Source organism: Grampus griseus (genome assembly GCF_964374135.1).
Source record: "Grampus griseus genome assembly, chromosome: 1".
In the NCBI taxonomy this organism is placed as follows: Eukaryota; Metazoa; Chordata; class Mammalia; order Artiodactyla; family Delphinidae; genus Grampus; species Grampus griseus.
Genome location: NC_139017.1, coordinates 71,840,386 through 71,864,686, shown reverse-complemented (window position 1 = coordinate 71,864,686; position 24,301 = coordinate 71,840,386). Strand labels below are relative to the sequence as shown.

Below are 24,301 nucleotides of genomic sequence, written 5' to 3'. Positions count from 1 at the left end.
GGCGAAGGGAAATCCCAGAGCAGCCTGCAAAGCGGGGTGGGCGGGGCGGTAGAAGGGGGCTCAGCAGAGCTAGGCTGCACTGCACCACGCGCAGCCGCGAGCCCCGCAGGGCCGGCGGGGCGGGGCCGGGGCCTAGCTCAAGAAGGGAGACCCCCGAATCATCAGGAGGCGGGACGCAGGCCCTTTCCTCACGTCCTATTGGTTGTGCTGGGGACGGACTGTTTTCGCTGACCAGCCGTAGCCCTAATAGGGCGCAAGCGTATCTGGGGGTCTATTCGGAAAGAGGGCGCGGGAATGGAGAAGCGCGCATGCGCCTCGTTTTACACTCGCCAGCACACTCTAAGGGTTGGGGGAGATTGAAGATGGATTCTTGAACTTCCTCCTTTGGGAACCTCAGGATAGGGAACATTCAGTGCCCAGAAATTGCCCCGTTGGGAATCCCAATCTCCAATCCCTGCTACCTCATTTTGTCGTTCTGGCTGCGCCCTAACTCTCCCTCCCTGAAGCTGGGTTGTTATGATGGTGAATTATTCAAGAAGCCTTGCAGCCAGACGCCATCTATGGGCAGTGCCTCTCCCTACCCACTTCCTCTCCTGTAGGGCCCCACGGCTATCCCCAAAGTCATAGGGTCTCCAAGCTGTTTACAAGGCCCCACTCTGCCTTTTAATAACTTAATGAGTTTATTGAGGACCTACTAAGTGTTAGATCCAGTGCAATGAGCAAGCCCCTGCTCTCAGGAGCTTGCATTCTGTGGGACGACACAGAAAACAAAAACAAGGTAATTTTGGTTAGTGACGGGTGTTCAAAACAAGGCGGTATGATAGAATGGGGAGTGCTCAACAAAAACGTGAGAATGGAACTAAGACCCGAATTAGGTGAAAGCAACAGATATAGGGCATCGAGTTTCGTGTTGGTGAAGAGCTAGCTCGTGCAAAGGCCCTTGTGCAACGCAGTTTGGCTGAAGCAGAGTGGACCAGGTTGTACCTGACCATAGTTTCATAAGGAGTTTGGAGATTATTCTAAATACAGTGGAAAGCCAGTACATTTAGGCAGAACTTCAATATGACACGATTTCTTATCACTTTGCTGAGTGGAGAATGGATTGTAGGAAGAATGGAAGTAGATCAAGAGGTTGGGAGAGAGGGTGATGACTAGGGCTAGGTAGCTGGTGAGACATGGATGAATTCAGGGTAGGATCAGATGTGTTAGATGAGGGGAAAGAAGAAATGAGGGTGATTCCCAAGCTTATGGAAGGTGCAGCTAGGTGAGTGATGGTGCCACTTATTGAGATGGGGGTGTTGGAAGAGGAACAGGTGCTGGGGTGGGAATCAAGAGTTCCATTGTGGCCATCTTGAGTCTGAGAGGCCCATTAAATATCCAAGCAAAGATGTCAAATTGGAGGTTGGAGCTCACGGAGAGGTAAAGGAGAGAGTTATCCATGAACACATAGATGGCCTTTAAAGCCATGGATCTTGACAGGGCCACTTACAGACTGGAGGTAGACAAAAGAAGAGGGCCAAGGGAAGCGCCCTGGAGCCCTCCAGTGTTAAGCGGTTGGGCAGAGGTTTGAACTCTGACAAGATACCAAGACAGTAAAGTAGGAGAAAAATTAGGAGAGTATGATGTTTTCAAAGACAAGAAAGGGAAAAATTCAAGAGGAAAGATGCTGATTATCTGGGTTAAATGCTTCTTAGAGTTCAAGTGAAATGCAGGCAGAGAATTGGCCAGTGGGTCTAACTTTTTTGCTAATGAAAAATTTGTTAAGAGCAGTGCCTGGGGGCTTTCCTGGTGGTGCAGTGGATAAGAATCTGCCTGCCAACGCAGGGGACACAGGTTCGATCCCTGGTCCAGGAAGATCCCACATGCTGCGAAGCAACTTAGCCCGTGCGCCACAATTACTGAGCCTGCGCTCTAGAGCCCGCGAGCCACAACTATTGAAGCCCGCGTGCCTAGAGCCCGTTCTCTGCAATAAGAGAAGTCACTGCAATGAGAAGCCTGGGTACCGCAACAAAGAGTAGCCCCCGCTCGCTGCAACTAGAGAAAGCCCATGTGCAGCAGCGAAGACCCAACACAGCCAAAAATAAATAATTAAAAAGAAAAAGAGCAGTGCCTGGGGAGAGGTAGGGGAAGGAGCCTGATGGGAATGGGCGAGGAGAGAATGCATGTTCAAGAGTGGAAGGAAGGAAGAGAAAAAACGTTTGGCTATGAAAAGGGGCAGAGATATTGTGTGGTAGCTGGAAATAGATATCAGCGTCTTGAGAGTTTTCATAACTATGAGAGATGCTAGAATAAATTTCAATGGTGACAAAGAATGAACCAGAAGAGAAGGGAAAATTGAAATTTATTGAAGCCTTACTTAGTGTGTTAAGAGCTTTACAAACTTTCGTCCTCACAATGTTTTATGGATCAGGCAATTGAGGTTAAATAACTTGCCCAAGATCATGCAGCTAAAGGTGGCAGAGCTGAGAGGCCACCCAGATTTTTCTGACCCTTCATGCCTCATCACCCCATTGCACAGGCATACAGCCCCTTGTGCTTGAACAATCGGGACATGCCTTTGCCCTGGCCACAGGGCCCATGGTGAATCAGAGAGAGTTACTCTCATGCTGGAGGAACAGGACTTTATTTTCCTCCTCCAACGCTCTAAGCAGGGGCATCTCTCAGCACAGCCTGAACACCCATGCAGCACAGGACAGAAGGTCTCCCCAGGCTGGAGGGGCAGAGGCAAGCAGCAGGAGCCCCTAGAGGTAGGAGGGAAAGGGATACTTCTGGGGGTGTTCAGCAGGTTTCTTTTTGTGTCAGCCAGTGCAAGGGGGTGCTGGAGGCTGCTGGTCCCAACCAGCTGGTGCCTGTGGCCCCAGCATTCATCTGGATCTGTTCAGTGTGGGAAGATGCCCAGGTCAGAGCCCAGTCTCCTGGCTGCCTCCATTGAGGCTGAGGCTGTGGGGGCGGGTGCCGCGCTCCAGCCTGCGGCCAGACAGGAGGCGTCTCAGGGAGGACCCGGAGCTGAGGTCGCCGCAGCTGCGAAGGTGGAGGCTTTCTCGGCCTGGCCGGCCCCATGGGCTCCGGGGCACCTAGATGGGGCCACAGGAAAGAGCATCAGTGTGGTCCCACCTGAAACACCAGGCTTTCCTGGGTGTCTTCCCTGGATCCCCTCACTCTACCTGCTTATGTCCATGGGCTCCATTCCCACTGGGGTCTGGGGCCTTCCTAGACATCTGGAGGAAACGAGTGACCAAGCCGCGGCCTGGCCAGCTGCCCTTCAGGTCCCCCAGGGAGTGGGCAGGTGCAGGGCCTGAGGGCAGGGGGACCTTCTGGAAGGTGGGCACAGGGTGCCGTTTCTCAGCTGAGCGGGCACGTAGCAACTTGGGGGAAGGGCAACGGGCTAGACGGAAGAGGCAGGCTTCAGAGCAGAGCCCTGGAGAGACAGAGAGAGGGAGAGGGAGAGTGGGTGGAATGGGAGGTGCAGAAAAGGCCAGGCATTACTCCCCTACCCACTGCCCCCTGGGCACCAACCATATGCCTCACCTGTATCTGCAGAGGAAATGGAAGCAGCTTCTTCCTCAAGCACTTTGGTATAAAGGTCCCTGAATTCAGCTGAGAAGGAAGAGAGAGACAGGGACTGAGTGGGAGTGCTCAGTAGATGCGCCCTCCAATCTCACGGCCCTCCTGAGAACTCAAGCCCAGCTTCCACACCCCATTCCCAACCAAGGGGGCATCATCTCTGCTCAGGTCCACCAGCAACTAGATGGTACGATCCACCAAATCAGGGACTAAGGCACTATTGTGCCCTGCTGCAGCCTCTCCAGTACCTGGCACATAATGGTAATGACAAACACTTTCTGTGCCAGGGCTAAGCACTTGACCTGCATCTCGCCTCGGTAACTCCACAGTACCTATGGTGAGGTACTGTTATTATAGCTGTGTTACAGGTGAAAAACTGAAGCTTGGAGAGGGTAGGTAACTAGCCCAAGCTGGGAACTGTGAGACTGCGTTCCAAATACCAAATCCTCTTCTTTTAGCCACTAAGCTATTGATGTATTTCTAGGAGGTGACATAAGAAGTGTCTACTGCAGGAGTGAATTCACCCATTTTTCCTCCCCAGGGACCTCAACAATGTCCCAAATCCTGGTGGGTATCACTGGCCCTCTAACTCCCAGTGCCTGCCCTTTCCTGAACCTTGTGGCGGCTCACCAGTGTCGCTGGAGGTGGTGATGCCCGGGTCACTGCGGGACCGTGGCAGCAGCAGCGGTGGTCGGGGAGCCGGCTGAGGACGCCGGTGCCCCGGTGGGGTGAGGGAACCTGAGCTATCGCTGAAGCGGCGAGCCGGGGCTCGGGGGGGAGGGGCTGCAGCTGGCCGGCTGCCTCCCCGGGGGACCCGCCGCCTCAGCTCGGGGAAGCAGGGTCCCACCCAAGGCGGCCAGCCCTCCAGCCGGTGGCAGCTTCGGGCAGCTGTGGGGGCACCCAGCGGGGGTGGGGCCTCGGGGGCAGAGCAGGAATAGGAGCGGGCAGCTCTCGGGGGCCGCCGGGGCAGGGGGCTGTCCTCAAAGGGGCCCCGCAGGCCGCAGTCCAGGCTGAGGCAGTAGCCGGCGCGGCTGCGCTGAATAGAGCGGAAGAGCACGTAGTCAACGGAGCGCACGGAGCCCTGCAGCTCCAGCAGGCACGAGTCCTCCGACGGGCTGGAGCCCCCGGGGAGGTCACCGATGGCTGACAGCACCAGAGACCCGCTGTCCATGGACACTGTGGGTGGTAGGGGCTGCCGGGTAGCACCAGCCTGGCCGGGCCCAGGCGGTTCCTCTTTTCTCAGGCCCAGCCTCTTGCGGGCCATCCTGCCTCCAGTTTTATCTCAGAGGAGACAACTAAGCCCAGGTTTGCAAGAAGCCCCAGCCCTCATTTGTCCCTCAACCACCAACTTGGTCTCATCTCTCCCCCTCTGCCCCCCACACCCAGCTCTGCTATCCCAGGCATCCCAGACCTTGTCCACCCTCCCCACTTTCTGCTCACCATCTACAATGGAGGCCACTCGCTCACAGATGCAGGAGCCATCATGAAGCTGAGGATCAAACAGAGTGGCCTGCAGAAGATACAAGGGTCAAGGGTCGAGCCCTACACACTGATTAGGCTATCCCACAGGCTGGACAGAGCTCTGGAGACCTAGATTCCAGTCCAGCTTTGTCACTTTGTTCAAGTCACTTATGTGGGCCTCAGTTTCCACATCTGTAAAATGGAAATCATAGTTCTTACCCCACCCACCTCTCCAAGCTCTCAGGCAGATCAAAGATGACAGCGAATGTGCTAGTGCTATAAAGATCATGAGAACTAGTATTATCTTTATCCAGTGACAGCTGCTCACCCAGCTTTTCAGGCTCTATTTCTGACTCCCCAGCCCACACCAAACCCTGCTCTCACCTGGCTGTCTCCTCGTAGCCCCATGACGGCCTCATAAGAAGGGGGGCAATCAGTAGGATACAGGGGCACTGGGCTGTCCATGGAGCCATTGTAGGTGATGCTGGCAGGATGAGGGAGAGGGTCAAAGCCTGGGAAAGAACTCCTATTCCAAAAAGATCCCTCCCCACCAATCCCCGGCCTCAGCCCCAGTCGCCTTCCTTAGTTTCCCCACAGATTCCACCTGGCCTCACCTCTGTGCATCTGTTTCTGAGCTGCAGGTGTACTCTGGGGGATAGTAGGGCGGCGGGGGCACAGGCGGTACAAATTCCTCCAAGTCCAGCATGGTGTGTAGGAGAGGGGCTGGGGGCGAGGATGTACAGCCCAGAGGCCCCAGAGGGCCTGAGACTGAGTGCTCAGGGGCCAACTGCTGGGGAGCAAGCAAGTCAGCAAACTTGGTTTCTGGGAATACAGCTCCTTGGCTCCCAAACTCCTCTCTCATCTACATTTTCTGGCCCCACCCCCTCCAAGAAGCTCAGTTCTGGCCCCTTTGCCAAACCAGTTCCTCCTCTAACTCTGTCCCAGCCGAGGACCTTCAGCTCTTGCCCTGCCCATCTAGAAAGTTCTCCTCTACATGGACCTTTCTGCACCCAGAATCACTATCTGTTCTCTGTCCCCACCAGAACATCAACCCATTATCCCCACCCCCATCTAAGACCTTCCTGACTCCGCCCAACTTTTAGTCCCACTCTTCAATGCCCCCAGACTGGCATCACATACTTCTCTTACTCCCTGTCATTTCCCTCCTCACCCTCCTTTGGACCCCCTAAATATCCCTGCAACAGACATGCCTAACAGGTGACCCACAGCCCCTGCTGCTCAAAAGCCAGCACTGTAACCATCACCCCTCAAGCCCAATCCCAGCACACACCCTGCTCGCATCCTACCTTCTCAGTCTTGACCCCGGCTCCCCACTCACCGTGTGCACAAGGTCCAGGGAGAAGATTTGGATGCAGCAAACAATAGCAGAGAGAGTACAGATTATGGCGGCACAAACCGTGAGCCCACAGACGCTAAAGAGCAAGTTCTGGGGAAGGCAAGAGAGAGAGGGATGTGAGAGGAGCCTGGGGTGGAGTAAATCTCACATACTCGGGGCCTGTGAGGACTCCAGGAGGAGGCAGAAGGGTGAGAACCAGGAAGATGGCGGGAGAGGAAGGAATGGCGGAGGTGGGGGGGGCGGGTGCCTGCTCACCTTGAGGGCCCCTCGGGCTTCATCACAGGTGGAGTTAGGGGCAACTTTCAGTTCCTGCCCTGACTCTGGACAGGGCCGCAGTAGAGGAACAGGAGGGCAGCACACACAGACCTTTCCGTCCTGAGTGGGAGTGGAGAGGGTGAGGCAGCCTGAATCAGGACAAGCCCAGGTTGTCCTGCGCACCTCCCCCAACCAGCACTCTCAGGCTCTCTTTCCTCAAATCTCACCAAGATGCATTCTTGGAAGTCTCGGGCCAGCTGAGCGTTTTTACAGGAGAGAACAGAGCCAGCCATGCTGAGCATGACACAGAGCACCGAAAGCAAGGAGAAGAAGGAAATCTGGGGGAAACAGGGCACAGACTCAGGGCTGGGACCCCAAGAGTACCCTCTACCGCAGATGGAGCCACCCTCCCTCACAGACATTTGTGCCTGGACAGCGTGAATGGGAGAGTCAGTTCCCTTTTCGAGGGCATAAATAGGCATCCCCTCAGGTGCTAGGCACCTGCCTCCCCGTGGGCATCAGACCCTGGCACCTACCACTAGAGTGAACGGCCGCTTCCAAGACACAATGCCAACCACCCCGGAAAACGCCAGCTGGGGATAGAGTGGGCACAGGCTCAGCCTGACAGGGGAGGCACCTGAGTGAGCCCCTCACCACAGGGTGCACCCAGCTCTGTAAGGAGGAGGAGGACCAGGAGAGGGAGGAGAGGCCAGGATTTGGACTGGCAGCTGGTGTGGAGGGGTGGGGCCCGAGGAGCCTCCCCCACCCAACAGCTGTGCACCCAACTCACCGAGAATCCAGCCCAAGACGGGCAGGATCTCTTGACGCTCTCGGTGGTGGTGACAGATGAGGCCACCATGCTGAAGGTGACCACCAGGATGCCCAGGAGCACCTGAGCCAGCCCCAGCGTGAGCAGAGCCTGCAGCCAGGGTCGGTGGAGGCGGAGGTGGGTAAGGCCCCGGGTGCTGGGCCGGCTAGTCAGCGAGCGGCTGGAATCACTAGGCGAGGGCATCATGCCTGCCGCCCGGTTGCCTGAGCCTCGCTCGGCACCCCCTGACGCTTGGGAGCATCTCAGAGGCGCCCGAGGCCCCGTCCTTCCTCCTCTCCACCCGCCTCGCTCTAGACCCCACCCCCTGGCTGGGTCCCTTGGGGCATGGCCCAGGGACTCCAGCTGAGGAGGGGGTCAAGGGAGGGGCGTCACGGAGGGGCCCCGGAGTGCTCCCTCCCCACCACGGGCACTGGACGGGCACCGTGCCCGGGACGGCGATGAGGACGCGGGGGCACCGGCTCATCGCATCTCCCTAGAGAAGAGAGGCGCCGAGAAGGGCCGGTCCGGGAGTGAAGAGAGGGCGGCGGTCCGGAACCCAGGGAAGGGTGGGAAGGGTGAAGGCGAGAAGGATGGGAAAGAAGTCTAGAGAAGAGGGGAGAGGCGGCGTGACTCTAGAGGCGCGGTCGGTGTGCCCTCAGTGTCCAGTGGGATCCGAGGCTGCCTGGTGGGGAGAGGCTGCGGCGGCCCCGCCGCCTCCTGGGTCGCCAGCCCCGCTCCCCTCCCCACCACACCCCTGCTCCCCCAGCTCAGCTGCAGCAGGTCCGGGACTGGAGGCGGGGGATGGGGATGGGGATGGGATGGTGCGGGAGGAGGGGCATGGTGCGAGGGCCAGCGCGGCGCACCCCGGGAGTTGTAGTCCCCACCAGAGACCCTGTGGGAGGGGGAGAGGGAAGGAGGGAGGGAGGGAGAGGGAGAAGGAGAGAGGGAGGGAGGGAGCAGGAGGCAGGGTTGCAGGGCGAGCTGGCCGCCAGAGCTAACAACGCTTTCGGCTCCCACTTGAGCTCCACCCAGCCTCTCAGGCCCCTCGGCCTGCTGTGTTCCCAGGAGAAGTTGCAGCTTCTTCCCTGTCATTAATGAAGAAGGGTAGGGAGCTAGGCTTCCTGGCAGCTCCGCGATTCCACCCCAACCGTGGACTTCCCTCCCTCTTCCTGTGCCTGCCATCGGGCGCTGCTGTCCCATCCCCGAGAGCTCTCCATCTACAGTAAGGCCAGGTCAGACCTTCCCTCTGGAGTCCACATTCTGCTTCCATTCTAGTCTCCTCCACTTTCTCTTCCATAAGGCCTAGTTCCCATTAAAATTCCGGAAACGGTGTGATTTGTGTTCCAGTTCCACTTTCTTTTTATTTAAATAACCGAAGCAACAGCCTTGGCACAGCAGAAGGAATCTGGGTTGGGGTGTGTAGAGGTGGCAGCAGTGTGGCCTGATTGGGGGAAGGGGAGTGGGAGGGAAGCAGTGACTGGGTCACACTGGGCTCCCCACACCCTTAAGTCAGGTTCAGCAGTCATGGCTGTGGGACTGGGGGCACTATAGTGAAGACATCAAGTAGTGACGTCTCATCAAGTCCCAGAGACCTCAGGGATGGGGGCTAGGTCACCTCCCCTAAGTGGCAGGGCCAGGGCATCCCAGTTAGGGGTCACGGTGCCCGGAAGGCATTTTCGGCAGCCCCAGCGGCTGCATTGGCGGCTGCGGTTCGCACCGCAGGGTTGGAGAAGACACCAGCTGCAAATTCTTGCTGGGCTTTCTGAAAGCTGGCACCTGTGCGGCGGTACAAGGAGTGGATCTGCAAGTAGAGGCACAGACTTTACAGCATGTTCTGGCCACTGTTACCCCACTCCAATCTAACGCCATCACCACCACTCACCAGCCTGCAGCTCTAGCTTTTCCCTCGTGGCTCCCTACCAACCCACACCCACACATAGCCCACAACACCCGCCTCCCAGGTCCATTAGCTGAGAACCCATCCATCAGCCTGGCCCTCCTCAGTTGCTCCTGAATGTTCCACCCATGCCCCTAGGGACACATGATCTCACTCTCCTGGCCCCATCTACAGCCCCTCACCCGCTTTAGCATCACAATTCCCAGCACGGCAATGCCAGTGAAGAACAGGGCAACCAGCAGCATGAGCACAGCTACAGCTGTGTTGGCCTTCAGCACCACCAGAGCAGAGATCCAGCCACTGTAAGGAGGGGAAAGTATGTGGAAGTGAAGAGGGGCTGCTCACAGCTGGGTCTCTGTCCCCCCAGCTTCTCTGCTGGTTATGTCTTCCCACCAGGGGCCGTTTTCCTGTCAGTCTGGCAGCTTGCCATGCACTGCAATCCCAAACTACACCTACTCTCTTCACAGTTTAATCCCAGCTTCTGAACGATCAGCTCCCAGCTCTCCAAGATCTTCCAGACATCCTCACTCCAAACAGACCTTTCTGTTGAGGATTCTTCCTCTTCTCCAACCATGGTTACACATGTCTCCTCCAGGAAGCCTCTTCAGATTGACCACAGCCATCTTTCCCTTAATCTATGTCTGTTGAGAGTTGTGTCTGGGCTCTCTATCATGGAGGACATCTTGTCTCTCTGGTTAAATTAGCACCTCCCAAGGATAAAAACCATTTCCTTTGTCTGAACAACTCCTATGCCAGTACCCAAGGCTGACTTGGTCTACAGGAGTGGGAGGAAGGGGTGAACGTAGATGGCAGCCTCACAGACCTGAACCCCCAACCTGGGATGCCAATGGCCTGGAGGACAAACAGAACATCCTGGACGAAGAAAATGAAGAAGAAAACGAAGAAATTGAATGAACTGTCACTCCTGCAAAGAGAAAGAAAGGGAAGTGTAGGCAAAGAATTAGGGTTGGAGAAGCAGAATGGGACCCATCCAAGTCCCCTCCCTTTCCACCATCCCCACTCCCCCTTCTTACCGGAAAGCCTTATACATGGGGCGGTACCAACAGACGAAGGAGCAGGGGGTGAAAAGGAGGATCCAGAGGATAGAGAGCCCAAAGCCTGAGCCATTGCTGGTCTCCACACAAAAGCTGGCCAGGCAGGCAAGAAAATTCAGGAGAAGAGCCAGAGTGCTGCCTAAGGGTTAGAGGAACAGGATGATGGGTCAGTGAAAGCTCCTTTCCCTAGAAGCCCACCCCACAGCCCTCACCAAATGTGGCAGACTAAGGAGAGGAAGGCGGCTTCTGCCTTCACTGGATCCTCAGTAGGGGAGACAGAACTAGCAAATCTCAATCATGTGTGATCCCCTTGGCAAAGACATTTAAAGGATTCAGAATACATTTATGCATAAGGACAGGGAGAAGGGGGAGAGGGCAAGAACATACGTTTGCTAGAAGGCTGGAGAATAACTTCTAAATACTATAAAAGGAGTAATCCAGGAAGATTCCTGGAGAAATGAGCCTTAAACTCAAATGCTGAGGATAGGTGAAGTGTCTAGTTCTGGGTGAGTGGGCTCCAGGAAAAGAAAGATGTACAAGTTACTACCTGTACTTTTCCTTCAAAAAGGCTTCTCACTACTCACACATCCAGAGGTAGTACATGGTGGATACTGTCTTCTGAAATTCTTGGGGGATCTCCATGGAGATATCCTGGAAAAAGCAGGGCTGAACTGGGCAAAAAGAAGGTAGAGGGGGCCAATTGTTCTGTCGAGCTGTAAGGCACAAAAAGAGCAGGAGGATCTCACAAGTGAGACAGAAACCAACAAATCACTCCCCCTTCCTTTCACCTCCGGGTCCTCTCTTCTGTTTCCAATTTGAGGGTTCAAAGAAACAAGGGCAAGTAGCAAAAGTTATATTAGTACTGAGTGTTTATTATGACTTACAACTTCTAAGCACTGTGCCCAGCATTTTGTATAGATGACTTTGTTTAACCCTCATAAAAATCCTGTCAAACAGGTACAAACATTATTCTCATTTTACAAGTGAGGAAACTGAGGCACTCAAGATTAAATAACTTGCCTAAGAGCTCACCCTTAACAAGACATAGCACCCAAATTCAAACTCAGCAGTCTGGCTGCAGTGCCCATGCTCTGAGGTCCTTTTTTGAGACTTCGAACCTGTCAGATGCCCTCCCCAACCCTATCAAGGATCCACTTACTAGCTGTGCCCCCGAGGGCAGCATGCTGGAGTTCTCGCTCCCTCCGGTCCAACTCCTCTGCCTTCCGGTTGAGCTCCTCCTGCTTCTTTAGCAGCTCAGCTGTGGCTGCTGCAGCTGAAGCCTGACCAGTATGAGCAGAGGGCAATGTGAGTCCTGAACCCCAGGGCTGGCCCCTTTCCTCAACCCCTACCCATACACTCCCTTTACCTGGGTGCTGTAGGAGCCATAGTTCTTGGGTTCTGTGGGGCTGAGCTTTCTTGTAGACTGCAAAGGGGGAGCTGAGGGTGGAGCTATCGGAACAGGGGCAGGAGGCTCATAGCTTGGTGGTGGCTGTTGAGTTTGGAAAAAACCTTAGGGATCATCTAGTCCTTCATAACACAGGAATCTAGAGTCTACCTGAATACCTTTAGACCTAGAACTCATTACCTAAGGTGGCAGCCCCTCCCCCTGTTGTTAGAAAGCTAGTTCTTGTGTTTGTATCAGAAAACTCTTTTACAACCTGCAGCAGCCCTCATAACCCCTCACATCGAGTTCCTTACCCAGGACTCAAAGCACTAATCTACCGTATCAACCTCCTTACACTTTTAAAAACTCTTACCTTTTTCTATTGCAGTGAGACAAACAGGTCTAGTCTTCTTCAACCCTTGTTTTCTAACTGTATACCTAAACATAGTGTGTTTTCTCCGCAACTCCAACCGGCCCCATCCCTTTTCTTCTTCAAAAAAGCCTCCCCAGACAGGGCCTTCATCAGGCCCTGCCAGACTCTAGGTCCTCCCAAGACTGACATTTAGAGCTCAAACCGATGGATCCTTGGCCTTAGTGTCTTTAGAAGGATTAGGCATCCCATGGCAGACTGGCCTCTCTCAGGGAGCTAAGATCACGGTGTTTCTTCCTTTGCGTGCAAAAACGTCCCCTATACCCCAACAAAGTGGGCCTGTTAGCATACCCTACCCTTCCTCACCCAGCCGCGCTCCCGGAATCTCACCTCCCGAGTTTCAAAAGGGTTGTAGACGTCAAGCGTGGCATGGTGCGTGCTGGGTCGGTGCTGGATCACAGCTGGGTCCTGTGGGCAAAGATTTGGGGCTCAGCCGGCACCTGGTACCTCTGGGGTAACTCACAGGGGCCTCTTCTCAATTGCTGTGGCTCCAAGGACTGCAGCTTGGGGGCCACGCTGTTGTCCCCATATTTGCCCCCAATCCTTCACGCCACACTGCTAGTACCAGCTCCTTAAGGGGCAGGGCCCGCCCCCCCAGGATGCTCACTGGTTTGTAGTCGTCGTCACTCCCACGTGGCGGCCCTTCCTCGGATCAAATGTCACGAACGGGAATACAAGTTAGCCCGACCCTCTAGACTCGAGAAATCACCCCAGCTGCCCCAGAGAGGCCGGCGCAAGTCACCTGAAAGGGGTTGTCAAGCTCGCCGGGCTCGGCGAAGGGGTTTCCACCGTCTCTGCTTTGAGCCATGTTTGCAACTTCGGCTTGGGCCGCCCCCTGCCCTCCACGCCCCTGCCGCGGCAGTGGCGGCGGCAGTGGCTCTCAGAGCTCCCTCCGCTCCTCTGTGCACGGATTGGCTTTACACACCGGAAGGGTCACAAGGATCCCCGCAGCACCAGGAGGGCTGCGCCTGCGTCTCGGTCAAAGGCAAAGAAGGAAGTGCCCCACGTGACACCTCTAACTCAGTCTCGGTCGCCAAGTACCGCCCCTTCCCCACGTGACTTCCCTCTATTAACGAACTACACCTCCCAGCAGGCCTCGCGTCAGAATCCCGGTCCCTCCTAGTCTTCCGAGACATACGACCGGGGTCTTCCGACCGGTGGTGGCAGTCTCCCAGGAACCCAGTTGAGCAAATTTTTTTATCTGGATTTCTGGCTCTGTCCTGGGGCCCAGCCTAAGAGCTACAGTAATCGAACCTCCTTCCCAAACCATATCATTCCAGATAACCCTTCTCACCGTCAAGAAATGTTACCCACCCATCATTCTCCTCCCGAGACAAACTGGACAGGTAAACTGGTAACCTGACTACAGTTAACTTTAGAGGATAAGATGGGGCTCCCTTCGTTGCCAATCTTCTCATCCCTCCACCCCAGCACCCCCAAACCTCAAATTCCAGGGATGGGGGTCAGATGAAGCACGTCATTTTATTTCACAAAGACTGTACAAAATTCCTTATAAAACATGGGATAGATGCCATCTGGTTACCTCATTCTGCCCCCATCCAACTCATCTGTGAAGGGGCAAGTGAGGGTGGGAAGAGTGTGAGATGGAATAGCATTATGTACAAGGCAGGGGTTGAAGCGACAGGTCCAAGTTCTTTCATATTTACACTATTTCACATATTCACAGGTACATAGGGAGCCAGTAGGAAGAAGTGGGCTCCGGCTCTGTTCTCTTGTATAAAAAAGCACCAGTGTCCTGGACTGGACACCCACTGCTGTTAGAGTGGCAGAGGGGCCCAGGGCCTGATCGTCACCGACTGATATCCCGACTGGAGTCCCACAACTTGGCGTTAGGTGGCTCAGCCCGAAGGCGGGCGAAGAAAGGGTGTTGAAGGGCTTCGCCCAAGGTCAGCCGCTTAGCAGGTTCATACTCTAGCATGCTTTCAATCAGATCGAAGAGCTGGTGGTGTTCCTCTGCCTCTGAGGTCAGATACCGCTGGTGGTGGAGGGCAGGAAAAAGGTGAGGCACGATGCCTTACAAACCCTGCGTTCTTCAAGGCCCTAGATTTCAATCCTGAAGGACCACAGCTCTGCTTGCTACCATTATGAATGACCACACCGTGACCATTTCTGATGTCACAGCTCACCCTACCTTCCCACTAGCACAATTATTCCTTCATACTCTTTGAAAGTTCTACTTGTATATCCTTGTCAACTTCATGAATCTTCTTTAGCTCGTCAATAAAACGTAACCTCTTCAAAGGTAGTTTATTCTTTTTTGCCTGACCTAAAGAATCCAGGACATTGCTTTCATCTCTGGTTGGCTCAAGAAAAACATGGCTGTCTAACCTCATTCCCTCCATAAAACCACTCCCTCTTATCTCTCTTCTATCAACAAAAGATGTCTTCTTTCAGTTTTCCTCCCCTTCTTTCCTAACCCTCTGCTTGTGAAATGCATTCCAGGGGCAAAACACCTTAAGAAGGAAGTGACCTCTGGGTGGTGGGCACAATTTATTCCCAGCCCGGCTCACCCGAAGTGGTTTGCAGTTTTCTCGAACGTAGCGCCCAGCTGATGTGTTCTCATCCCAATCCAGGCGACCCCGATAAAAATATTTCTGCTTCCTAGAGGGGAAGGGGGAAGTTGAGGAATCAGGAGGTTCCTCTTGTTGTGGGACGATTCCCTTATTCCCTCAAGAGTAGCTGAGGGGAGGGCAGGTGTCAAAGAAAAAAGAAAATGATGTGATAGAGACCAATTTTGTGGAGAGAAAAGGAAAAGGGTTAAGTCCCTCCCACTCGAGGTTCACCTTGTCTTTCGGATCATCCGGGAAGGGATAGGACCCAAGATCCTTTCCATCATGGCTAGATGTTCTCTGTTGTCATGGGTCTGGGAAACAAAGACAGAACTGAGCATGGAACCGAGAGGCGATGCTGAGGTCTAGCCGCCAAGAAGATAAGCAATGTGGAGTGAGCAGGCAGCTCCTCAGCAGACAAGGAAATTAGGTAGAATACCTAGTGGTCATATAAAACACCCCACCACTTACTTGGAAGAGGGTGAAGCCAACATAGTATTCGAAGATGATGCAGCCTATACTCCACACATCACAAGGCTGAGACCAGCCCAACTCTGGGTAGGAATGGGAAGGAAAAGGTACTATGAGGCTCAGGGGGCCCTATCCTCACCACCACACCCCCTCACATACTTGGACAACCTTGTCCTTCCCCCCTTACCGAGAATGACCTCCGGTGCTCGGTAATGGCGGGTGGAGACAATGGTACTATGGTGTTCATGGTCAAAGGTGGCACTGCCAAAGTCTACCACCCGCACAGCTGTGCTCTTCACACTGCGCTCATCTCGCTTCTAGGAGCAAAGCAGGAAGAACATGAACCTCTGCACCGAGACTGAGAATGAACAGACCGAGCTTCTACCACTATTCTCTAAAGTACTTCTGAGCCTTAAAAAAACAACTTTGACCTCCTGCCTGCTCCCACACATGCCTTCTGCTTTACAGCCGCCCCCACAGCCAGCAGACTACTTTAGGAGTGGGGGAGGAAGAAGATTTTGGAATAACTGGAATAGCATGCAAATCTCTATGCATCCGAAGAGTATACCCAAGTGACTAGTGTACAGTTATTTCTCAAAATATATAGCAGGTAGCAAAGTGAGGAATAGCTTCCTTAGCTGAGATCTCCATGATCTCCAGTTAGTCAGTGGAGATGAGCTTTCCTTACAGAAAGAAAAGGAAGCCCAAACCAAGAACCTTGAAAGCATTTTCACTCTACTGGGAAGTTAACTGAGGTTCTTTCTCCAAATTCTCTTCCAGTTTAAGTCTTGTATCTCTCCCCTTCCATCTATTCTGGTACTACAGTTTTACTCAGTCAGAGCCAGAGCAGAAAATGTGGGAGAAAGAAGTAAAAGGGAGGACAGAAAGGGCTAAGAGAAAGGCAAAGTGGCATGGCCACCTGTGCCCACTCGCCAAGGGGTGGACCCTGTCCATCTTACCTTCTCTAGGTTGTAGGTGAGTTCGTAGTCTGAATTCACAAACAGAATATTTTCAGGCTTGAGGTCCGTATGTGTCAGCTTGTTATCATGGAGGACTGCAGGGGAGAAGGCCAGGTCAGGGTTGGTCCAGGTGGCCAGAGCTAACTGGTACCAGCTGACCCCAGGCTTGGTCACCTAGCTCAAAGCTGGTGAGAAGGCAGGTCCAGAAGCACTAAGCTGCTCTCTGCTCTACATCCAAATGAAATGCCTAGTCTAAGAAGCCCTGTACTTATTTAATTTTTGAATTTTATTTATTTTTTATACAGCAGGTTCTTATTAGTAATCTGTTTTATACACATTAGTGTATATATGTCAATCCTAATCTCCCAATTCATCCCACCACCACCACCCCTGCCACTTTCCCCCCTTGGTGTCCATACGTTTGTTCTCTATATCTGTGTCTCCATTTCTGCCCTGCAAACTGGTTCATCTGTACCATTTTCTAGATTCCCCATATATGCATTAATATACAATATTTGTTTTTCTCCTTCTGACTTACTTCACTCTGTATGACAGTTTCTAGGTCCATCCACGTCAGAAGCCCTACACTTATTAACATCAGATATACATGTACTTCTCAACCAATGTATAAAGATGGCTTGCTACGGGTTGGTTTTTTTTTTTTTTTTGCCACACCAAGTGACATGCGGGATCTTAGTTCCCCAACCAGGGATCGAACCCGCACCCCCTGCAGTGGAAGAATGGAGTCTTAACCACTGGACTGCCACGGAAGTCCCTATGGGTTGCATTTTTGCACTGACTTTGACATGTGTCTATCTGACTCCTGTGAATTCAACTCTGTGAAACTGTACTGTTATGAAGACTCAAGACGAAGTATGTACTAGTCCCTACCTGGACCCTTGGGTGCACTACTCCCTGCTCCCGCCTGGTTTGCTGGGAACAGAGAGCATTCTCAGCTCAGACAAATGTAAACCTCTAGCTCGAGGAATCTTTTTGTCTCTTTGAGCTTGCTGCCTGACTTTAACTTTCCCAAGGAAGGGGAATAAAGGAAAAAAGAGGTAATTAGGTGCTTTGACTTCAAACACTTTCTCTTCCAGCTCCTGCTAGGTTGAATGTGGAGTAAGAGTAATCAGTGATGGTAAGGACATCAGTGAAGGAGTTAAGTCAGAAGAGAAAGATGTCAACATGATAGTGAATAAAAGAACTGCAGATAATTGAGTTGACTGTTTAGGGGCTTCAGCAGTGCACAACTGAGACAGAAGAGGTCCAATGGAGGGAGGGGCAGCCCCAGAATCCACCTCGGCCCGCCCCACTCACACTTGACGGCCTGGCACAGCTGGAAGGCCATGTGGCGCACTTGGTGGATGGGGTAGGGCAGGTAGTTGTTGTCTTTGAGGAAATCGAAGGTGCTAAGGCCCAGAAGCTCAAAGGAGATACACATGTGGCCATGGTAGTCAAACCAGTCAAACATCTGGACACAGAGGCTGGGAAGAGAGATGGGGGAAGGGGGATGTCTGATGAGCTCCCATCTGCCCACCACCCCTCCAACAAAGAGGGACTGCACAGCTGTTGATTCCACATACTTGTATAAAAACATGCCAGCTATTACCACCAAGAAAATTCAGTTCAGCTACGCAATGGCCTTTCTTGCAGACCCAAGGAGAGAAGTACTACCTGCGAAACTTCAAACCATTTTCCTGCAACGTTTTAAATAGTTAAAAAAAGTTCTACTTGCTGAGGAGCTGCCAAGCGCCAGGCTTCAGTGTGGACCGTAAATTGTCAAACTGCCACTTCTGCATTCTGACCCCAACTCCCGCTCCTGAAATTCACTCACCATCAGCCATCATTTATACCTACTTATGTCTTTGCTTAATACTCTTATTCTACATTTGGATTATGGAATGTGTGTGATCAGAAAAATTACACATAAATGTCTGTGGCTTCATTAGCATAGTTCTAGGTATTAAAAGCACAACTAATTTTTTGATGAAAATGTTCTCAGTCTCAGGGCCATTTCCAGGGCATATCCCTACTGAGGCCATCTTGGGTCGAAGCCAAACTTCAGAGCAATCTAACTGCCCTGAAAACAACGGGAAAGGATTAGAGAATGTCACAGACCCTCCCTTCCTGCCCTAATGTTCTACTACTCTAAGATGATGAACAAAAGATGGATGGATGAGAAGGTCTACAACTCCCCTGCCTGTCTAGTCCAGGTCGGGAAGGTTTTCCTGTGTAGGGGTGGAGACTCTCAGACTCCCCACATACTCCTTCACTCACTTACTTCTTGTTGTCAGGGTCCTTCTCATTGATTTTCTCCAGCACATTGATTTCAAGTCGAGCTGCTTCCTTGTACTTTTCCACATTTTTAATGATCTTCAGGGCAACTCGAGCTCCGCCCCTATAGGATGGCAGGAGAGGCTTTTGCTGGAATCTCAAGAACATCTCAGATTGAACAGGGCTGCCTGGGGATTAAGATATCCTACCTATGGTTCATTAGCAAAAAAGCCCCAGATAACCCTCGCTATCTCTTTATGGCTACCAGGTGTGGAGTACAGAGGGGGGCTGACAGTTACCTGCGATGGTCAACACATTGTACAACTCGGCCGAAGGTCCCCTCTCCCAAGGTGCTTACAATTTCATCTGAAATGAAAAAGAGCAGGGTCGGGGAGAGGGAGGGAGAGAAGGTGGGGAATGAGCTGAGTTCGAAGAAAAAAGGGTACAGCAACCTGGGGTGAGGAGATGAAGGAAGGGGGAACAGATACAGATGGTCACAGGGGAAGAAAACCCCTGCATGATTCCCACCACCTTTAACCCAGGGGCCATGAGAGCTGGGAGTGGACAGCAGAGGTCAATTCTCAACAGCAACTCAAACCACCCAGATAAACAACACCACTGAGAAAAGGCAAAAGAGGCTGTGACTTGGGTTGGCTTGGGACGTTAGGATGGCTATGGGACCATTACAGGCTATAGGATTGTTACGATTTGGCTTGTACATCGCTCTTGTAGCCAGTCCCCGACGTGGTAGATGAGGTGGCCCTCAGCGTCGTCCTCTACACTCTTGGCTCTCCGGCTGCTGTGCTGCTGTCGGGGGGCGGGGGGGGTCGGAGCAAGCCAGGTGTCGGAGCGGGGGCCGGAGGGAGGCGGGGTGGGTGGTGGAGGGGTCACCGGTCACAGGCGCCCAGCCAGGGGGGACAGACGATGATGGGGGACAGTGGAAGGGAACACGTCAGATGCAGTAAGGCGGATCGGGGTGAGAAGAGAGAGCGGCGCATAATCCCAAGTCCCCAAACCCATAATGGGAACGGGGAGAGGCACGGGCAGAGCAGAGAAGTGGTGTCGTTGCCAATGTCACCCACAACCCCATGCTCTACACGATGCCCTTCCAGGCGGACACAGGTCTCCCCTTGCCCCCACCCAAGCCCACCTGCTGACGGGGCCATGGAGTCCATGGGGGAGAAAGGCAGTTCACAAGCAAGGTCCCCATTAGAAAGTGGAGGCCTTGTGGGGTGGAGGAGCTGCTCCCAACACAATAAGCCCAGCATGCCAGGGAGGGCACTGGGGTTCACAAATGCTCTGTGCCCATCAATCTCCAAAGCAGATTCCAGGGCCCTCCAAGAGTCGGAGAGCTTCCAAGAGAGTAGACAGACTCAGCGCCCACCTTAGTGTTCATGCCCCAAATGCTCAGATGAGAACAAGGATACTTCTCACTTACCAGGGTCCCAGAGGGCTGAAGAAGAGTGGGGAGGGGAAGGGCCTGGGCTGACACTCACCGAAGATGAGCGGCTGAATGTCCGGCTGCGCCGCCTCCGCCGTCTGTGCTTCCTACGGCTGCTGCGCTGACTGCGGTAACTGCTGTTCTCCCGATGATATTCGTAGGAATGCCGGTAGTCTGTGTCATAGTAGGCTTCTCCCCGATCCCGGCTGTAGTCGTTGCGCCTGTAGCTGCCACAGTATCGCCGGTCATACGCCCTCCGGTCGGATGAACGATCATCATAGCTGCTGTTGGACAACAAACACCCATTAAGTGCATCTGTTTAGGCCACATTCCTTGTCATACCATGTAACAAAGTCCTCCCTCACCGAGGACAAGGAGTATCGCTAGAAAAGTTGCTCTCACACACTCAAGTCTCTCTGTGAGGACCAAGGCCCAGGGCAGTGAAGTAACTAAGCACAGAGGAGGATGCCCACACCTGCAAATCACCAAAACCTCTGAAAACACCAGCAGAACAACTCCCTCTGAGGGCCTCCTCTTCCCCTCCAGTGATGTAATCAAGAGTCATTTCTTTTTTGAGCTATTCCTGACGGATATCCAGCTTTGCTCCAAACTATCCCTAACCCATCCCTCCCACTGAACATGCTGCTAAGTTATTAAAACCATGGAGACCTAACTTTGTCTTGTCTATTAGCTCATTAGTTACCTCTAGCCCCTAGTCCTTTGCACTTGCTTTCCCTTTGTCTGGGACACTTCTCTTGTCTTTCAGACAAGCTTAGATGTCACATTTCCTTGAACTACACATCCTGCCAACCAAACCTGTTGGATTCTTCCTCAGCCCCTTACTATATACTTCCTCTGTGATAAGACTCTTAACACCACAGTGTAAATAGGTTATTTTGTTATCCATTTTGAGCATCACCTTCCACCAGCTACTTAGCTTGAAACCAATAAATCTTTGTTGAATAAACGAATAAGTGAGTGGGCCAAGTGTGAGTTTCTCTTCCTGAAGGCTCACCTCCGGGAACGGACATGGTAGCTGTCTTCTCGTCGGCGCCGCCGTGTCCGGTCACTGCTGCTTGACCAGGAGCGGCTTCTTCGTCTCTTATGCTTTCGGCTCCGATAGTGTTCATGGTAACTCCCCCGGCTGCCTCTCTCTGAAGAGTGGTACCTTCGAGGATGAGGCATCTGGAAGGGAAGGAAAAGTAGCAATAGTGGGGCGAGCTCTGAGTTTTCAGAAGTCCCCTCCGAGGACTGGCTGCTCCTGAGATGCTAAGCTGCTTTCTGCTCTTCAATTTCTACTTTTTTTTTTAACCATTCACAACTTCCTCAGTCTTCCTCTGTGCTTACAATTCCTCCTTAATGGAGTATATATATTCACCTACTAACTCTAGCTAAAAACTTTAGGACTCTTCCCCCCCCCTCAGCTCATTGTTCTATTCTGATTTTCCTCAAACATGCCTTCATGAAGACATTCAGGTCTGGGCCACAGCTCATTACAGTTGAGACTGTAACTGAAGAAGACTGCAACAGTTCATCATTGGCCGGTATCTAGGATAGATCTGTGCCATGCTAAGTTCCTCATAACTCAACAAAATAATGCTGTACTACAGACTATTACCACAAATGTTTTACAATCATTAAAAGTGTATCTTATCTCCCCAAATAGGCCATCCATGTCCTGAAGGTAGGAATCCAGTTTCCCAGGTTTCTACATATAGTTGTATAAACCAAATATAAGCAAGTTACAGGGATCTGGGTCTGGCCCCTTGAACTATCTTAATCATTTCTCACATCACTGGCCAAATCCCCCTTGAGTGGTTTTAAATACATGTGGCTCCAAGCTGCAGTCAGCTTCCCATCCAGCCCCTCCCCTTTTGTGCTTACTAAGTACAGAATAACTGGTTTTTAATTAATATCAGCACCAGTTGGCTAAAAGCTGGCCACCTTCTGGTTATTGGAATTGGAATGGCATGGTGCACAATCCTTTTTTTCCTTCAAGGAAAGAATCAGAGGGTCATCACTGTCACAATCCAGGAAGATGAGAAGAGGAGGGCAGAAAGCAATTAAATAGGCCCGGGGACAGAAGTCTTGTTAGGTGGGGTAGGATTAGGTGTGGAAAAGGCATGACTCCAACATCTGGCTCCTATTCTGAGCTACTTCTCAAATTGAGGAGGGTGGCATTTGATTCATTCCTGGCCTAACAGGGCTTGTAGGAAACCAAGAAGATGCAAGCACAAGACTCTCCCAGGTAATCCAATCTTGCTTAGCACAGCCCCACAAATGTCATCTCACCATATACATACTGCCACCAAAGTCCCTCACTGGCTGTCCTTCTCCACATTCCCCCAAGGATCTCCAGCCTGCAACCTTTCTCAACTTGTGCATCTTTTTTTTTCTCTTTCTCACTCAGAAAATCCAGAAATAACTCCTAGGGTAAAACTCTTTCCATATCCTCCAAGTGACACGGTGGTGTCTTTCCCCTCTCCGGCTTTGGTCCAACTTTGATATTCTGCTCTTTCTCATCTCTGGAACCACTCCTCTCCGTACTTCATCACTCCTTCTCCTACTTTGATCCCTCCCAACTTCCCCACCTGTCTTCCAGAATACATCTAAGGCAGGTCGACCTTCCATCTCATCTTCCTACTCCTCACCTCTGCCACTTTCCAGTTCTCAGCCCTCCCCCTCTCCTAATTTCGCCCAGACCCCTTGCCCCCAATCCAATCTTCTTCCCGCCCGCCCTGCGGTCGCCATCTTTCCGCGCGGCCCCGCGGCCCGCCAGCCCGCGCGCTCACCGTTCTGGCGGCGAGGCCCGTGCGCTTGTCCCACAGGAAGTCCGTGATGGCGGCGGCACTGAGGCCGGAGTCCCGGCACCCCCGCGGCGACGAAGTGCGGCTCCACCCCCCTAACCCGAGACCCTGGGACCTCCCGCCTAGTTCCCGGCCTCCGCTCCAGTCCCGCCCGCCCCGGCTCCGTCCCCGCCCCCAGGATCCGCTTGGCGCCGCTCGCACCGCCCCCGCCCGGGGCCCGATCCCAGCTCGGTCTCCGGCTCTGGCCTCTCCGATCCGCCGCCGCCACCGCGAGCGAGCACGTACGCACGCACGCACGTCCTGCGTCGCTTCCCAGCTACCCCTGGGCTCCGCCCCCAGGACCGCGCACGCCAGCGCGTCCTCGCGTAGCTCGCGGCAGTCAGCCCGTGAGAGCGGAGGAGGTGCTAGGGCGGAAGTTCGTGGGGGCGGGGAGAGAGTTGTCGGGGATTACCAGGCCCGCGCCCCCCCCTCAGCCCCTCATGTCCTTCCGTATCCTTCCCCGATCTTTTACCTATTCAATGAGACTTCTGTGGTTTGTTTTGTTAGGTTTGGAGGTTGAAAAGAAGGGGTTGTTGTTTACGGAATGTCGCCGCTCCGCAAACCTTTTGAGACTTGGTGGTGAGGTGTGATTCTCAAGCATAGCCTGTGAAAGTTCATTTCTTAAAACAGTTCGGCAACCTAGCCACAGCAAAGAATGGCTCCCACCTTTCCTCCTGAGCAAAAGCTACGCACGTTTCGGGGTGGGTGGGGGAGCGGGGTATGGCCTTGGAGGAAAGGTTTGAGAAATGGAGGGGTGGAGAATCAGGTGCCAAAGAAAGGGAAAGTTTTTGAGAACTTTATGTTACGTACTTACACATGATGTATGAGAAGTGTAAATTTACTGAATTAAAAAAAGAGGAAAGTGAAGGAGACCTTGAGACAAACTGGGCAGAGTTAGAGACGCTACAAAAGGAATTGAGAAATAATAAGGGAAATGAAAAAAATAACTTGAGGATAACTATATTCAAGTAAAATATTTGAGGGAAGCCAGGATGGTAGATAATCAGATGGAGCTTACATCAGTTGGCCAGAAATGGTTTAGGAAGTTTCCTAAAATAGTAGAGGAAGAATAATTAAGGGGTGAAGAGGGCAGTGTAGTTCACTTGCTCTTCCATGAACACTTCCCTTATTCATTCAACAAACATTTACTAAGTGTTCACTATGTGTCCAGCATTGTGGCAGGCGTAAGGCTTTTGTTCTTCACAGCTTCACAGTCTAACGCAGGGGTCCCCAACCCTCCGGGCCATGGACCTGTCCTGTCAGTGGCCTGTTAGAAACCAGGCCACACGGCAGGAGGTGAGCGGCAGGCGGGGAGCAAGCAAAGCTTCATCTGCCACTCCCCATCGCTCCCCGTCGCTCTACTGCCTAAACCATCCCCCCATCGCTCGCATTACCACCTGAACCATCCCCCACCCCACCCCCCATCCGTGGAAAAATTGTCTTCCAAGAAACCAGTTCCTGGTGCCATAAAGGTTGGGGACCGATGGTCTAATGGAAGAGAAAGACCTGTAAACAAATATTGGCAGCTG

General features: G+C 52.9%; 2 protein-coding genes across 9 annotated transcripts; both read right to left on the bottom strand.

The window, feature by feature from the left end:
- Positions 1–2,354: 2,354 nt before the first annotated feature.
- ENTREP3 (endosomal transmembrane epsin interactor 3) lies at positions 2,355–7,652 on the bottom strand (the record flags this gene model as incomplete). Its single annotated transcript, XM_082679086.1, is given in 13 exon segments — positions 2,355–3,074; positions 3,165–3,418; positions 3,529–3,597; positions 4,195–4,740; positions 5,005–5,074; positions 5,410–5,509; positions 5,640–5,815; positions 6,365–6,472; positions 6,638–6,757; positions 6,865–6,975; positions 7,174–7,266; positions 7,268–7,309; positions 7,428–7,652. Coding segments are annotated over 13 exon segments (2,088 nt in total). The 3' UTR covers positions 2,355–2,900.
- A 1,145-nt stretch (positions 7,653–8,797) lies between these two features.
- LOC309839006 (dual specificity protein kinase CLK2) lies at positions 8,798–22,973 on the bottom strand. 8 transcript variants are annotated; one of them, XM_082680479.1, is made up of 20 exons: positions 22,719–22,973; positions 20,942–21,111; positions 19,982–20,210; positions 19,205–19,292; positions 18,785–18,851; positions 18,493–18,609; positions 17,529–17,695; positions 16,212–16,306; positions 15,440–15,569; positions 15,253–15,335; positions 15,016–15,095; positions 14,743–14,833; positions 12,542–12,619; positions 11,764–11,886; positions 11,557–11,677; positions 10,982–11,110; positions 10,377–10,536; positions 10,166–10,267; positions 9,525–9,642; positions 8,798–9,246 (listed from the first exon to the last, which is right to left on the bottom strand). In XM_082680479.1, exons 2-20 carry the CDS (start codon positions 21,109–21,111, stop codon positions 9,100–9,102), a joined length of 2,295 nt encoding a protein of 764 aa, XP_082536605.1. In that variant the 5' UTR covers positions 22,719–22,973; the 3' UTR covers positions 8,798–9,099. The 8 variants fall into 8 exon arrangements, with proteins under 8 accessions (XP_082536605.1, XP_082536603.1, XP_082536598.1 ...); XM_082680472.1 differs by lacking the exons at positions 8,798–9,246; positions 9,525–9,642; positions 10,166–10,267; ... (3 more) ...; positions 11,764–11,886; positions 12,542–12,619 and adding an exon at positions 13,680–14,207; XM_082680473.1 differs by lacking the exons at positions 8,798–9,246; positions 9,525–9,642; positions 10,166–10,267; ... (3 more) ...; positions 11,764–11,886; positions 12,542–12,619 and adding an exon at positions 13,680–14,207 and having other exon boundaries at positions 19,205–19,289.
- Between the last annotated feature and the right edge of the window lie 1,328 nt (positions 22,974–24,301).

Bases quoted from the DNA above. Each gene is read 5' to 3' on its own strand.
- LOC309839006 (XM_082680479.1), bottom strand. From the start codon at position 21,111: ATGCCTCATCCTCGAAGGTACCACTCTTCAGAGAGAGGCAGCCGGGGG. The intron at 16,307-17,528 runs GTGAGTGGGGCG...TCTCCCCTGCAG, and splicing joins GCTGTGCCAGGCCGTCAAGT to TCCTCCATGATAACAAGCTG. The intron at 11,887-12,541 runs GTGAGATTCCGG...CAAACTCAACAG, and splicing joins ACCCTTTTGAAACTCGGGAG to CCACCACCAAGCTATGAGCC.